This window comes from Athene cunicularia (genome assembly GCF_003259725.1).
Source record: "Athene cunicularia isolate RWA chromosome 8 unlocalized genomic scaffold, athCun1 chr8_part1, whole genome shotgun sequence".
In the NCBI taxonomy this organism is placed as follows: domain Eukaryota; kingdom Metazoa; phylum Chordata; class Aves; order Strigiformes; family Strigidae; genus Athene; species Athene cunicularia.
This window is the reverse complement of record NW_020799109.1, coordinates 21,128,473-21,145,539: the sequence shown is the minus strand read 5'-3', so window position 1 is coordinate 21,145,539 and position 17,067 is coordinate 21,128,473. Positions and strand designations below refer to the sequence as shown.

The window sequence follows — 17,067 nt, the reverse complement described above, 5'->3', positions numbered from 1 at the left end:
CTGCACCTCTACTCTGTGCTTTTTTCCCCACCTGCTGAAGTATAACACACATGCTATAGAACTTCAAATAAGGTTGTTAAGAGACCTTAACAATTATTTAAAAATTCATTAAAATATTCAACTTTATTAACAGTATATTTACATATTTTTTCCTGCTCTTGGTCAACCATGGTGAATGTTCAAAGGTAAAAAAGCATTAAGCAATAACCACAAGATGAAAACATTTTAAACCTATACAATACTTTATACACAAATTTATACAAAGGAACACTTAAATAATACAACTGGACACAAAAATATACACTTTTAGAGAAATTCACATCAGTAATTGTATAAAGCTCTCTTCTGTACTAAGGGTCCTGAAAATTTAGGACTAAAACATTAGCTCTGTACTGCAAAAGGGTTATTGTGACAGTCCTCAAAGGCCACTATATAGCACACGGACATATTCAAGGCTATCAGCTTATATTTCAGTCTGGATTCAAGTTTTGAGGTCCTTTATGATTATGCAAACGTCAGAAATATAGTGGTATAATAAACGGTACTTAGGAAAGCGGAGTTTTAGAGCCAATATTAAAATTTATAGGCTCAAAACACCCACCTAATATTTGAACAAGTGTTTGATACTACCGTTTATTCAAAAATAGAAAGAGTAAATGCACTTACATAAAAATAACTCTTACTATTCAGCAAGCGTGCTCATGTGATTGTTGTATTAGTACAAACTTAAAAAAACCTGCCATATGACTTTTAAAATAAATGATACCAATTCACCTTCTCCATACTTGAGTACATTTACATTAAGGCTTTGAATCATCTGACCCAAGATTTTACATTAAAATGAATGGGTCCACACAGATGCTAGTATGTCTCATTGAGACTTAGCAGGACTAGATTAAAGCTCACCACCTTAAGGAAACAGAAGGACACATGCTCATGCCTCAACTCTTTTTTTTTTTTTATCTCTGAGCTAGAATGTAAGGTTTAGTAAGTAACAGTAAGTATTTCATGGCAAGAGACAAGTATGTAACAGTTTGTCTTCTAAAAGCAAATTTTTAATTCAATGGCAACATCTTTGGAGAAACTTCCTTTTTAAAAAATTCCTATGGGGTTCATGCAGAAAGATACTTCTTAAGATTACCTTAAGAAATTACATTTTGGATGGAATGGGAATGTGTATCCCAAACTGCTGATGGAAAAAAAAAAGTCTATAAGGTCTTTCTGGATTTTTGTCATACATTTGTGTCTTGCAATAATGGTTCTTTAGCTTCACCAGGAGCTTGTGGACTGTGGGGGTGGCCATGGCTACCACAGTGTTTCTTCCAGTTGCTGGATCGTACATTTAGGTTTGTGTGTTCAGGAATAAACAAGGCAACAAGTAGTGCCAAGAGCACAGAGCACGCTCCAAACAAGAATGGGGGTCCAGGAATTATAGAGTTCTGAAAACAACAACAGTAACACCACAAAGCATTAATGAGCCTTTTGATACATGTTAATAGACTACACTTGCTAATTACACAAATTTCAAGAGGGAAAATAACTTGTTCTTGCTACACTAGCCAATAGAGCATTTTATCCCCAGGTGGAGTCTTTTAGAAATGTGGAAAGAATGTTACATCCTAAGATTTAGAAAAGGGAGCATTATGGTTCTTATTGTGTGCCAACTTCCTTTTCTAGGGCAAGTTCTTCCTAACTGAAAAAGCTAGAGAGAGCTTGGTTACAGGACAACACAACAGGCATACAGCATGTGAAAGGTAAATACAATGTCAGGGAAACATGAGAACAGGGGGATGCTGTTCTCAGTCCCTCCTTCCCTCAATATGTCTCCCTTACAAGGGGCATCAGGTGTCTAATTACAATCAGCTGTATCTCTCTGAAAGGTAAACTAAACCCCACCATCTAGTTAAACACAAACAGATCAACAACCCTCCCAAGTGTTTTCAGAACCTCTTCTTACACACTCCATTTACAGTTAGCACAATTGCATGTAACACAGCATCATCCTCAAGAATGGATGGGCACAAGGTCCCTTCCTGATTTCTTTGGTTGGAATCAGTAAGTAAAAGAACGATACCTGTTGTAAATGGTATTGTGTGACCACACCACCTCCTGATGGTGACTCGGGCATGGGGAGTTCATTCAGTTCAACATGAAATATATAGAATATAAAACCATAAAGTGCTGGTCCCAAACCATTACAGAGTCCTCTAATTCCTGTTATCATCCCTTGAACAACACCTGGCAAAAAGTAAAAGACACTATTACAGGTACCTATATTTATACATATATAATTAACTATTTCTAATGGATCTGTAAGACTTTTCACCTTCAAACTGATGCAAGCAGGAAAGCTGCTCTAAAGTGTTGCACTAGGGGTAGGAATAGCCAAGGGACACAGAAGAATTGTCACTACAGTATATTCATACTGTTTTCCAGCTCCCTCTGGGCAGAGAGTAGCAGTGGCTGTGCTGAGCTCATTCTGAGCACGGTGCAGGGGCAGATCCCGGCTGGCGCTGTGTGTGACCTGGGCAACTAAGCAAACTTTTGACAAAAGCAAGGCAAATGAACGGCACGTTCTGTTTGCTGAATGTTTTGCTACTGGTGGGACCAGATGAACGTTTTTCCTCTGTGCCTGAAGGATGCGATACACATGTATTACAACTTCCAAGTAACATGGTTGTACCATTCTGTGACCTACGCTCACTGGGGTGCCACCCTGCCATGTCTGTCTGCAGTGTTCTTTGACTAGAAATCAGAGTATTCAGACAAAACCTACCCTGTTGGTCAGCGTCAGCAGTTCGTGACACCAGGGCACTTACAGCTGGGAAGGTAATACTGGACATGGCTGCAACAGCTCCGGCTGCCCACATCATCCTGCAAGAAAACACAGGCTCAGGAATGGCTGTAGGGACAGCAATTCTGCCTCTGCAGCAGCTACAGGCATGTACACACGCACAAGTGTGGGTAAAGGACAAAATGCAGGAAAAATCCCCTTTCAGATATGAAAATGGAATTTACATACCATGGTTCTGATCCGAAGCCATACCACGCCAGTTGTAGTATTTGAAATCCTAGGCCCAGGAGGATGGTATTTTTATTTCCAATGGACCGCATAAGTAAACTCAAAACTATTGTCTGACAGAGAGGGGAAAAACGTTAAAAAAGAAAAGTAACATTCTAAATGTTAAATACATGCAGATAATAAATCACATGCAGATAATAAATTACAAAAACAACAAAAACCCTCAAAGCATTTATTTCTAAATGTTAAATACATGCAAATAAATAAATAAATTTTTAAAAGCCAAGTAAAATTCTCCCAAAGCAGTATATGCCAACTGTTCTGGAGCCTCTACCAAACAGCAATCACTTAGCAAGAAATATGAACAAGCTGTCACCCCTTCTTTTATGCACAAAGGATTTAGTTTTACCAACACAATAGGCTTCAGGTATTACAGAGCCAAACCCTGGCTGGCAGGCTGGTGTTTCATCTAAGTTAGAGACTGAGAAGAACAGCTGCTGAAAGGGGAGTCTCAGTTCTGGAACCACAGCATCATGGAAGTTCTCCACAGTGCTCCGCTCTGTCCAAGTTACCAAATGAAGGAAATACACAGCAGTAACTCACCTGGGCAATAATGGAAAGAATCCCTAGGACTGCTATAAATGCTGCAACACTTTCAGATGAAAATCCCATTATCTGTATTAAAGAAAGGCAGTGTGATTATTAACTGTAAACCATGTGTCATGATGTCACCAACATGCGCGGGGGAGCACATTAATGTGGAAGAGCAGTATTATTCAGCTCCTCCCTAACTTAGGAAAAAGTTTTGGATGGTTTTTGTCATTAAATCAAGTACACAAAAATAAAGTGGCATAAATAGGAAACAAGTAAATGGTTCCCTCAATGAAAAATAATTTAACATATAGTGAACCTCATAGTCCAGGAATAATGCAAATAATGCAAGAAGTTGTTTTATAACTCCTTTATCTCTCTCCTCTTTTTGTCTCTCTAAAATGACAAAACCAGAACAGAAAGGGGACTTAAATCAGCTGCTGAAAGCTGTTAAATTGTACTAGTTCTTTATACTTTCTGTATTACTTCAGCAATACTGAAAAACTTTCCTGTAAATTTACTTTTGTTAAATCAGCATCAAACCATTCAGTTACCTGTCTGAGGTATAGGAAGAAGCTGGAATATTGACCTGCCTCTGGGAGGTAGGAAAGAAAGACTGTTATGCAGATTAGCAGCACAATCGAGTCCTGGCCAACTTTCTTCAGTGACTACAGCAAGAAAAAAAAAATTAGAAAATATTTAATCTTCACCTTCAAAAAGCATACCTAGCAGGAATCTGAAAAGCATGTCAATTAATGACACTATTCTGTGGCACCACCAAAACACTCCCCTGCATGTTAGGCAAAAGTACTAGCAGCAATGCAAGGTTAAACTTGAAGAAATATGGGCTCTGTTCTTCAAGTTTGAAACGCAGTCAATCCAGTCTCTTGCCCATCTCAAAAGCTCAATATTTACAAAGAACAAAATACTCCATGTTTAAATAGCTTACTGCAAAAGGGTCGGCCTGTTCCCACGAGATGGGTGCTCCCCAGGATGCTGGCCTCATCTTCTCTGGCAGCGATTCTGGTACAGCAACAAGAATAAAACAAATGTCTAACAAGGCTATTGCTGTAGCCAGGACCACAACCAGGCTGTCTCCGTAGACTCGACCAAGATAGGCACCAATAGCAGGGCTGGTCACTAAACTTGCCGCAAAAGTTGCTGAAACCTAGAACAAGGAACAGCTGGTAAGATAAACCGGGAGGTAAGTCAGCAGTATTATTACCTGCTTCTCGTTTTCAGAAGCCTAACCATTTTGATCAGGTAGAGATTAATCCGTTTTCTGTGACTATGTGGTAGCAGCTGGGTATTTCAGACAGTCAAAATTTTTCAAGAAAAAAATTATTTTTAAATGATAGCTGGACAGCAATGTGAGGCTCACAGGACTCTTGAAGGTACTAACATAATTAGGTTTAACTACATGGTCTGCTGATATCTCTGGGAAGTGCCAAGCTGTATTTATCTTTGTATTAGTGAAACAGGCAATGCCTGTTAAGAAAAAAATCCTATGTATCAAGGGTATATTAAATTTAATGAGATGGTTAATCTAACTCAGTACAACGGATCTTCAGGAAGTAGTTTCCAGTTGAGCAGCTGGCCTTGTTGTGAAAGACATTAACTTTAGAACTGAAGGAACTTTCTCAACATATCTCAATCCCTGACGTGTACAGGTGAAGAGAAATGATTTGGTTCCATAGCCACTGCCTTCAGCTCTTCCTGCTGAATATGATAACGGATTCTGTAACCTGAATGTAAAAAATAATTCTGCTAATCCACAATACACAGGACTGTGAAGGCTCCTGAGACCTGGCAGCTTATTGGGAGATAACAAAGGAACAGAGACAAGCTGTACAAGCTTCAGACAGAGAAGTTCCTCGCCTATATTTGTTCTGAACTGAAGCGCAGCACTGTGGCTGGAGCTGCGAGCAGGAGTAGTCAGGGTATCACGCCATGGCAGCTCCAAAGTTACCCAGGAACAAGAGGTTAGATTTTTGAAAAGATGACAAAGTAGTACTAGTGTGAAAAACAATGGATGAATAACTAAAGTCCCTCAAATTACATCATTAACACTGATAGGACAGACATCTGAAAGGCAGCTTTTAACATGGTCATATTTTAAGTTAGAAGCAGAATATGCAAGAGAGACAGGACTGGGTGACAAGAACAATGAAAGAGAAAAACCCTACTCAAAAATCAACTTGCCACAGGAGAAACAGATACAGATTTGAATTCCCTACTAAAGAGTTTAGTACTGAACGTGACAAGAATAGAGCCAGAGAAATACATACCAAACCATAGGCCATGCTTCTCTCATGTTCTTGGGTTATGTCTGCTACATACGCAAAAACCACAGAAAATGTCACCGCAAAAACTCCAGAGACAGAGATAACAGCAAAGTACCACCTAAGAATGTTATAAAAAAATTAGAACAGCTAAAGAGAAACAAGAATTCTCTACTTACAATCCAAGTACATCTGTGTGACAGGAGAGGAAACTGAGAAGGCTCAGGGCAGTACCTGAACCGCTGGCATCAGCACAGCCCATCTTATTTCAGCAACACCCTTGGGTACAGCACACTGGTAGCACAACCCCATGGGGAACTGTCTCATGCCCTGCCTGGGGAATGTACATGCCAGCTAAGAGCTTACTGACTTGCACACTGTGTGAAAGCTGGTGGATTTTAAAACTTGAGAAACAAAAGGATAAAACCGCAGCAACATTTTGGCTACAAATGGTTGTTCATGCACTAGGTAGCATAGGTAAGGTTTTCATCTCTGCAGAGCAGGTTAGTCTCAGTAGAGACTGCATGGTTGATCGGAGAGCTGTCTAGTATCTCTGGCAAACGTGCTGAAGTAGGAGGTGTGGCCTACAGCACAGGGCTCAACACCAGCAGCTCCTAAAGTTCTGACTAAGGCATATGGCCTCGTGGCAGCTACTTCAGTTTGACACTGTTCACCCAACTTTGCACCGAAGTCCTACAGAAGCCTCAACCTTCCACAGAGCACAGGCAGTATTTTATCAGCAATGCAACAAACATAAGCACTGTATAGCAACCCTGACGAAAAATGGCAAATCTAGTGTGAAAGAATTTACTAACCATGGGCTGATCTTCATAAGTGGTATTGGTGCACAGGTGAAAAATACTGTTAGCAGCAAGAAGGACTTCCGTCCCCACACATCAGACAGGGCACCTATGAGCGGGGCACTGAGGAACGATAACAAGCCCTAAATGAAACAAAACACTTCAGGTTAGAATCGCAACAGCTGACCACACCGCAACCTAACAGCAGCTGGGCTCTGTTTTTACTGAAGTGGATGACTATTGTGCAACGAACCAAAGGCAATATGGCCAGGCATTACTGATCTTCTAGCCCATGTCTGCTTACATACAATTCAAGATTTATTACCTCAGAGCTACACAAAATTCAAAATGCAGATGATCCAGTCATACCAGCTGTTTAATGAACTGTTTTTTATAGTTTTACATATTTAGAATTCACATAAATCTAAGTAACTGAAAATATCCTACTGGAGCAACAAGCTCCAAGTAAAAAATTCTCAAATGTGTATCGCAGTGTCTTACTAAAAGTAAAATTAACGCAAATTTGCTTTTTTAGCAGTAATTTATTCCCGTTTCATTTATACCACGAAAGCTACATTGAAAACCCTTGCAACTGTTTTTCTCAACTGGCAGTAATTTCCATGTTCCTCCCACCATTCACTCTTGATTTGTACTTGTGATTAACTTTTGTCACCTTACCTTTACTCCTTGAATTAGACCATTCATTAGAAATGTGTGTTTTGGGAAGGTTTCATGCAAAACCTGGAGAAGAAGTACAAACACTGTCATTTATACAATATTAACTACAAACATTGTTCATTATGCATCCAAATTCTACAGTGGCGCACCCACAGTAGTTTTGTATTTTTATAGAATATAGAAGAAAAAAAAAAAAGACACCACAAATAATCTACTTAATCTTTAATTCACATGCAAGATACTTTGAGATTTCGGCTTTACTTGATAAAGGCCTTGGTTCTCTCAACACTCTGAGAAGGATTCTTGTCATTCAACTTCAGTGTCTGAAATCTAAATAGACCAGAGAGCCTAGAAATGATCTCAGACCAGACTCTCCCCATGTTATTGTGTTATCTGGAGGAGACTGGGGAGAGAGAGGAGACAGAGCTCATTCTAAGGTGCCTCTGCTGGGTGGCCAGAGCCCAGATATGCAGGTTAAAACCAGCACCTCTCAGTCTGACTTGTGTTGCGTGATATGGATTCCACTCGGTGACTGGTGTGCAGTTTAGCCAAGAGACTGTTCATGGTTGCCATCGGTTTACAGAGACACACCAAGACTGAGTTTAGGTGGAGTCTGCTAGGAGACCTTTAAGCCTTCACTCCTTTTAATTTGTAAGCATATGTCACTCTCAAAGATTAAATCCAAATGGAAAGCAACCAAGCAGATTAGAAAATAATTTGGTACAAACACATTGGCATGACTGTTTCACTAATCACACTCTCTCTCTGACTGGTGTAACAGGGTCTGTGCTCTGAAGCTTCTCCTTAAAGTACAGCCAGGTCAGCTAAGATCCCCCTACCTACACACACACGCTTGCATAATTTTACTGAACTTCAAGTGTATTTTTCTCCTTACATTTGTAACATGCCAACTTCTTGTAGCATCTTAAAAGGAAAGAATTTCATTACTGTCTTACTTCTTTCAAGTCAGAAAATATTTACATGTAAGCTTGACTGTTAGCAGACCTGCACATAAACAGCTATGCTGCATCATTATGCTGCTTTAATGAAATAATTTTAAATACCTGATTCCATGTAATAAAACTGCAAAACTTCACTTGCACAACAAAGCAGCTCAACTATATGTAATTTTCATTTAATTCAGAAGTGTTCAGTGCCTTTGCACTAATTACCCTGTCTCTGATGCAGACAGAAAAAGCTTAAGTTCACTTACCACCAGAGTGGGTGCTGTCAGGAGTCCCCAAGCAAAAAACTCCAAGAAGATCACTATAACAGCGTGGTAGACACTAGGTGAACCTATTCCTTGAGGCTAAAACAAGAGGAAAATACCCAGGTGATTAAAACATCAAACAGTCTATCACAGTCATGAGAAATGCGTCTGAACACTATGAACAGAAGGATTAAGGAATAAAGCAGGACTCAAAACAATGGAATAGTTACTCCAGCTAAGTGGTACTGAGGAAAAATTCCTTTTTTAACCCCTTGCTGCTAATCTTGAAGTGTCTTAATCCTCTGCAGAATACAAAGTGCACTCCCATCTCACATTGAAAAACAAGGCACTTATACTGCTAGTCTGGGAAACAAGGATGCTGCTGAAAGCAGAAACAGACTCTTTGGAGAATTAGTTCCTTTTCCTTGAGAAAAATCCTTAACGCCACACAATGCTGCATGGAAATCTAGTTTTTGTCATTTCAAACATGGCAGTGTTCACACTTGGCTATCCCAAAGACTAATCACCTGGTTGATCAAACCACTTTATAGTACTTCTGTTACTAAAAGGCACCATGGCTACATACAGAACTTTGATAGCTCTAAACAGGAAAGAAAAACGGAAATAGTGAACGCCAGAAGTGAATCTTAGGAACAGCACTGATTGATTTCCAAATACTGAGAGCAGGCCTGTTAGCTACAACATGCTTCAAATGTAGGAAGAGAACTAGATAAAAGATTTAAAATAAGGAACTTCAAATTCTGTGGTGATTTTAGTATAACCAGAAGTAGCTTTTGAGGAGAACAAAAAGAGCACGGGTGGGACAACCTGCTCATCTCGTATACTCTGTGTATGCTACCCTGTTAAACAACATGCCACAGTTCATCATTTGCAAATTGAGGAAACGGTGCACTAATTATTTCCATATGAAGGTAGTGTGAATAACTCATCAGAAATCTCATATGCATTCCTTAAGCTCCGAAGTGCTGCCTGAACATCCACTTTCCCCCAACTTTGTGTGAAGGCGAGTTACTAAGACTGGCACTGATCTGATTGAACCTAGCATTTATACTAAGCAAACACTAGCGGGCCAAAGTCCTCAGCTGCTTCTTGAGAAGGCTCAAGGGGATCCCATCAACGTGTATAAACATCTGGTGGGAGGAAGTAAAGACGACACAGCCAGACTCTTCTCAGAGGCATCAGTGACAGGACTGGAGGCGCACACAAATACAGGAAATTCTACTGAAACCTGGAACAAAACAACCCCCTGGAAACAGGCTGCCTGGTCACGTTGTTGAATCTCCATCCACTCAAACCCGACAGCCCTGATCAAACTGCTCCAGCTGACCCTGTGTGAGGGAAGAGTGAGTAAGTGGGTTTAGAGATGTTCAGAGGTGCCTTCCCACCTCCAATACCACACAGTTTTAAGTATCAGTTAGGTAATACTAGGCTTGCTTTTGTCACAAGATTTATGCAACTCACACCTAGCTTTTCTGTCCAGATTCCAGCATTGCCAGTGCAGGAAAAAAAAAAAAAGCCTTTTGAACAACTGTAGGAAATAATACTGAAAACCACACTGGCCATTCACCCCTACTGCTAGAAAAGATCATAATTTTCAGAAGTAACCAAGTCAATACTACAAAAGTATCACAGCACTGTGCTGTTTCTCTTTCCCAAGCCCCATATTCAGTAAATACAGATGTACGATACAGATACTTCTGCTGTTTTTTTCAGCCTATTCTCTTCAGGTGGTAAATTAACAGTGTTTATAGGTACAGAAAGTGGGTATTCTTCACTTCCCACAATTCCTTTTTTCCCTTTCCACCCACAACCCTTTTAGTTTTGGGTATCCAGCTCTGCACAAACTCTAAATAACACTCTTACCTTGTTTAGCTCAGTCTGATACAGGAAATTGGATTCATTCTCATGGTCCCTGGACTCCTGTCCCCCCCAAGGTATTGTGGCTGGTGAGGTAGGAGTCACCGCCCCTGTCCCTCCACACAACATGGGACAAAAGCAGCTCCATCCTGTTCACATACAGCAAGCACAAGCTCAGCAGCCATCTGTCTGTCTCTGCTGCCCATGTCCAGTTCTGGGCAGCTACTCTGAGATCACAGGCACAAACCAAAACAGCAGAATGAAATCCATGGCTGTTCTGCACAGCTAAACTGATGGTGATTTCAGAGGCACCCAAGTGGGTGGCTGATGCCCTCTGCCTTGTCACCCAGCTGTAAGCAACCCAATCAGATGTTTCCATTACACTGGCAGAAACAAACAGAAGTCACATTTAGATCACTAGGGTTAAACTTCCTTGCTTTCTTTGTTGCTAATGCTCCCTTATCACAGATACTGTTAGTTGTTCTTATCTATAAAAAAAAAGTAATTTAGTCACATTTAGATCATAACTTCTATAGCTATTTTTAAAGATAACTGCAACTATAAAGTAGCAAAACTACTCCTGAGATGGAAGAAAGAGGGAAGGAGATTAATAAGTGGGTACATTACAGTTCATTAATATGTATTATGCGCCTTCAGTCCACAAGACTGAAGTAGTAGTCTGATGTACCATCCTTCCCCAACACACACAGAGCAGGCGTTGGGTATTCAGCCTTGTGTTACTCTACACACCTGTCCCGCTGTGCTTTACAAAATGGCTAACGTAGTGTAGTGTAATGTAATCATCTAAGTGACACCTGGAGATAAGATATGGAGCTTCTGTGCGAACAACCTGCAACTGAGATGTTCCAATCAGTGTAACCCTTCTCTGCAACCATGTAGGCAGACCAGAGCACATGTATGTTTGGCAAAATCTGTGTCACAAAACAGCGCTCCAAGAATGCCCCTTGCTCTAATTAGAGAGAAAACGCATTTAAACAAACACTTTGTAGTCAGTCATGCCAGTGATAAAAAGTGTCTGTGCCAGGCAACCCTAAGAACACACATCTGACAACAACAGAGTAACTCTCAAAGTAACAAAGGTATCAGATGTAAGATCACAGCTACTGCTCCTCTGCTGGAAAGGAAAAGGCACAAAATCAAGTACAAAGCTCTAACTCTCTCCAGCACTGCCCAGGCATGCACCTCCTAATTTAGTTGCTTCAAGAAAGCATAATCGCACATAAGATGAACCCCCACTGCTCATACAGGAAGGCAAAATTAAGAACAGCGTTGAAACCACTTCACTGGTGTTACTGCCTCTCCTTTGGTGAATCTGACAATACACGAGGACACAAACAATTACACAATTTTTTCTGTGATACTGATACTAAGCTGCAAAGAGAACAGCACAAAAATATCACCATTCACAAGCCCAAGCTCCTGCACCACCCACCACCTTGCCAAGGGGACCCAGCGTAACCTGTGGTGGGAGGAGAGGCTTTGCAGAAGCAATGCATGGTTTTTCCCTTTTGCTTTTTTCCTTTCCGCATCAGAATCAGTGATTAGAAGTGACAATAAATTAAATTGACTGAAGGTCCTCATCAGTAAACTGCATATTCTTGATGGCAAAAGAGAGTCACACAGTTTTGTTTGATGTCAAACAGTTTCAAAACAAACCAACTGGTCTGGAAACTACACTTAGATGATTTGATTAATTACTGGTTTGCCAGTTGGAGACATTCAAGACGTGTGCCATTTTCATGTACCTGTTTCCCATAAGGTCACATAGTTAGATAAGCAAAGAAACTAAGGAGACTGAGGACAGAAGGCTAATTAAAATTTCAGCAAACATTTTTTTTTTTTTAAATATATTCAAGCTTAAAATTTTTGCTGTCATTAAAAAGAATACTCTGCTACACCAGACTTCATAACTTCAAATATGTATTTAAAATAAATCTCAAAACATTTGAAGGCAGAAATTATCACAAGCTGGTATTTTTGTTATCTAACAACAATCTACATACCTTCATCTAATGTTTATAGCCCATTTTTCCACTGTTTTAAAAGCAGCTGAAAATCATATAGTACTCATGCAAGTTTACACTTGGCTTTTGAAACTGGTGGGAGACACTGAATGCAGCACCATAAGTATCACTGTGCAGTTTTTATAATCTTTCTCCTCTCTTGGCTAAACAAAGTTAAAGTTGAGAGATAAAGGACACTTGGGAGTATATTGTATTTTAATCAATGACTACTCCAGAGCAAAATTCTGAAGCACCATTCCCATGAGTAACATTTACTCTGCCTCTATCACTCATTCTAACATATTCACATTTAACATTTGTGCAAAGTAATCTCATACATTTTTATCTTTACAAAGAGCAGGTAAACATGTCCTGAAAAACATCAGCATCCACCAATGGAATTAGTTTTGCTTCTTAGCACTAAGCAATTCAGACAGCTGGTCACCAGTTCAATGAAAACTATAGTGACTTTGACACTTCCCTCTTCTCCATTTCTGTTCCAAAAAGACAAACTGAAGGGCCACCAGTGATTTAGTCTGTCAAGACATCTCTTTATTTGAAATAATTATACTGTATTTAGATGCTACATCAAAGCTACACAATGTTATACAGTGGAAAAAATCCAGGGGCAATGACACAGTGGAAGCAATGCTACTCATCAATTAAAAAAAATAACATAAAAATCCAACAGCCAAAACACGTAACAGCTTCCTTCCTTTTGTAAAATTTATGTATGTAAGAGGAAGCAAGACAGTGGGAGGGAACCACAAAACACTTCTTCCAGGCAGCCTTTACATGACTTCTCCGAAGCTCGAGTCTGTCCCACTGAGTATTCCTCTCAGGCTGCGGGCACGGCTGGCAGAAGGCTGCTGGATGGCAAAGCCCAGCCCAGCCCAGCCCAGCCGGGCTTCGCCCCGCCGACAGAACCGCATCCCCGCCACACACCGCTTCCTGCCTTCCTTGACAACGGCCGAGGGTCCGGCCCGCACCGTCCTGGGCTATTGTGCAGCCAACTGCTGCTCCCCAGCACACAGCTGCCTTCCGCAAAGACCCACTGACACGTACCGCCTGATTTCAGACAAACAGAAGCGATCCGCAGCTCCGCTCCCTGTACCGAACTCCCGAGACGACGCTTACTCCTGAGCCCTAAAAATCGGCCCACACTGAGACTGACGAAGCATTGACGAAGACGCCCCGAAGTAGCGTGACACTCTTACAGGTGCTTCTCGGCCAATTGCCTCAAGGAAACCAGCCCGTGATGCCGGAACGAAGCTACCGGGGCTGCAGCAACCCGCAGCATAAAAGAAACAGAAACCCCGCCAGAGAGCCCAGCCCGTGCGAGCTGCCTGCGGGGCCTGGAAAAAAGGAGCACGAAGAGGTAGTTCTTACCGGATACACCTATTAAACGTCAAAAGACATTTCTAGAGCCAAAGTACACAACCACAGTTGCAATTTATCTAAAAATCCAACTTGGCCTGCTTTCTTACACTCAAGTTTTGAATTTACTAACAACTTTAAACAGGCAGGCCATTTCAGGTTCTTATTTACCACACCACCTGCAGGTAATAAGACAACAGGGACCAGCTTTCCTAAAGCACCATACCTCTTAGCGAAAAAAGTATTTTAGAAACATGTACTATTATTATTCTGTGGCTTGTAGTTTAAATTCCTTCACCACTAATGTCTAGCAGCATTAAACAGAGCAAGATCTCTCCACATCCAGTACTATTACATTCACGATTTCAGGCACAGCTCTCCATGGCCATATCCACACACCAGTCTTTTCTCTACATTCTTATTCACTCAGTCCTCCAATCTTCCAAGCCCTCTTACTGCATATCCCTATCATCCCAGCTCCTGCAACATCCCTGTTTCCCCCCAAACTGCAGCTGCACATTAACATCTTCTCTGTCCATACAAACAGTGGGTGCTATGGTTCATTCTAGCTCCCTTTACAGCACAGACACCACTATGTTAACAAAGGGGTGTAAATCACTCACTACTTAGGATCATGTGGGCTTAAGTTAAACTATTAGCCTGAAGACCAAGCACTTTCTTACCTTACCATAATGCAGCTTTTCAGGAACTTAGAATTTCACAAAGCACAGCCCTACTCAGGCCAATGGATCTACTCTGGTCTCCCAGTGAGACAAAGACAAGTAGACTCCAGCTCATGACACAAAGTGTGGATCCACAGGGCTACCCATAGGGGAAAAAGGATGTTTGCAGCCATTGTTATTATCTGTCATTTTTTGCAAGTCTTAATAAGTTATGCCAAGTATGTGACAATTGCAGTATGCTCCAGGGTCTTCCACTCCTATCTGAAAAGGAAAGGGGTCCTAAAACTTTGCCATGGTGTCAAGTCTGCTCCCTGGAGAGTGCTGTTACATTTTGGTGTGTCACACACAGACATGTAAGGAACTCACGAAAAAAGTTAACACAACTACATGTCAGCAAAGATATTTTGTAACTAGACTGATTACACCTTCATAATAGACCAACCCCCATTATTGATGTCATTATCCCAAAATAAGTTAATCTTAAATATCAAGTTTGCTCATGTAGGCTGAGCACATGATTCAAAAGTAAGAATTCCTAACATCAGAAAAAACTCTAGATAGATATGACTTGCTTTTGCTGTCATGAATTTCAGCCAGCTACACATTTTCAAATATCAAACTCCACTTACCCACATCAGTCCTGACATAATCCGCTCTGCCATTATTTAAATGAGAGACAAATTCCTGACATTTAATCTCCTGAAGAAGAGAAACAAAATACGTCTGTTACATCTAAACACCTGTAGTGTTCAACCTTCCATACAAAGTAAATGCTGAATACTACCTGTTAGCTGTAGAAGATACTACCTTGGTTTTGGAAGCGGCATGAAAATGGTCAGAGTACTTATCATCTCAAGGGAAACCTTTGATTGTGCAGCACAGACAGACAACAGTTTCAGTGGTTTCAGGTAAGACTCCTACAGATTGCTTTTAGGTCAAACTCAAAGAACACTGTCCCCTGCCTCCCAGTACTCTGTACGAGCTATGCTCCTCTGGTTAGCTGACGAATAATTCATTTCTGTTGCCTAAATGCCTTAAAATTTCAGTTTAAATCATGATGCATATGATCATTAAGATCAGAGCAAAATTGACCAAAAGAACTGACAGAAATTAAGAGTCCTGAAAATTATTGCTGCATACATAGCTGGTGGAATGACCTGATTTTATTCTATGTATCTCTGGAAAGGACAGGGAAACATGTTATCTACCATCTGCAGCAATGTGTTTGTGAACTCTGTTCAGGACTTTGATATATTGCAAATTATAGCTACACAAAACCTGAGGTTCTGAATTGTAACATGAATCAATGGACTATGCTGTATTCTAGAAGGTATATTGTACAGTACTTTCCACTGCTATCAAAATTAAATGTTTACAACAGGGGGGAAAAAAAGCTACTGAAGCACCAGCTGCCTCCTGATAACTTGTGGCAAAAACTCTTCTACAAATGATGACTGTTTTACAAACACACACCATAGTATAACGAGGTACTTGATACCCAAATGCTCCCTACTACCTCCCATTCAGGAGACGCAGCCCTGAACAAGATCAGGGTTTGCCGACCAGAAGAGTGCAGACACAGAGTCACAAGAATGCTGCTGGAATGCGATTCACAAGAAGTCGTAAGACAGTAGTCAAAAAGAAGCATGTCTCAGTCAAAATTAAATTTCTGGCCAAATTCAGTAAGCTGTATGTTAAAAAACAGCATTAGCAAATATCTTATGGTAGCCTTCTGGAGTTTATAGTAAATTATGACAAAAATTATGTTCTGAAATAATAAATGTTAATTAAAACATAGTTTTATTTCTGCTAAAATATGCATAAGGCAAGTCCCTCCATTTACAAAGCTCTCAAACAGTTTTATATCATATTCTTAATAAAGCCAGTGCTTATTTTAACCAGTTTATTACTATAGTGACATTATCTACACACACAAGAGAAAAAAAAAAGTATTTTACTTCAGTTTGGATTAAAAAAAAAGACTGTATTATTAAGATGCATCCCATGGTTCAGCAGTGCTATACCAAAAAACCCCCGTTTCCAAACTGCCTGGTAACACCATATATTAGAATTGTATTCAGTGTAATGACACAGAAATATCAATGTATAAAAACTCCTAAGACTACCTTAAAAATTTTGCTACGATGTTTCACTATCTGATTTATATTTGGGCTCATATATTTAAAATTAAATTAAAAATATATTCACAATAGAGACAAACTTTAAAAAAATAAAAAAGTTACTAATGACAGCAAATATAGACATATGCTTAGCATATAAGCAATTTTTACTGTGCTATAAATTGCTAATGAAATTAATATGGCATATCTATGTCAGAATGATGATGGAAGATGTAAAGCAAGAGTTAAAAATGTCATGTCTACACTTGGATGCAAATGTGTGTGCAGCAGACATTCAAGAATGAGCATTGAACAGCACCTCAGGACAGATTTTTTTTTTTTCCTTCTGAAAAGAGTTATAAATTCACCTAGTGGGAAATAATTAGAAAAATATATAAATGC

The 17,067-nt window shown here is 40.1% G+C and overlaps 1 protein-coding gene across 2 annotated transcripts; it reads right to left on the bottom strand.

Annotated features, from left to right (window-relative positions):
* Positions 1–104: 104 nt before the first annotated feature.
* On the bottom strand, positions 105–15,235 carry MFSD14A (major facilitator superfamily domain containing 14A). 2 transcript variants are annotated; one of them, XM_026853538.1, is made up of 12 exons: positions 15,175–15,235; positions 8,587–8,682; positions 7,374–7,436; positions 6,711–6,838; positions 5,902–6,016; positions 4,563–4,781; positions 4,168–4,281; positions 3,626–3,697; positions 3,023–3,135; positions 2,777–2,874; positions 2,075–2,238; positions 105–1,439 (listed from the first exon to the last, which is right to left on the bottom strand). In XM_026853538.1, exons 1-12 carry the CDS (start codon positions 15,205–15,207, stop codon positions 1,233–1,235), a joined length of 1,422 nt encoding a protein of 473 aa, XP_026709339.1. In that variant the 5' UTR covers positions 15,208–15,235; the 3' UTR covers positions 105–1,232. The 2 variants fall into 2 exon arrangements, with proteins under 2 accessions (XP_026709339.1, XP_026709338.1); XM_026853537.1 differs by lacking the exon at positions 15,175–15,235 and adding an exon at positions 10,468–12,057.
* Between the last annotated feature and the right edge of the window lie 1,832 nt (positions 15,236–17,067).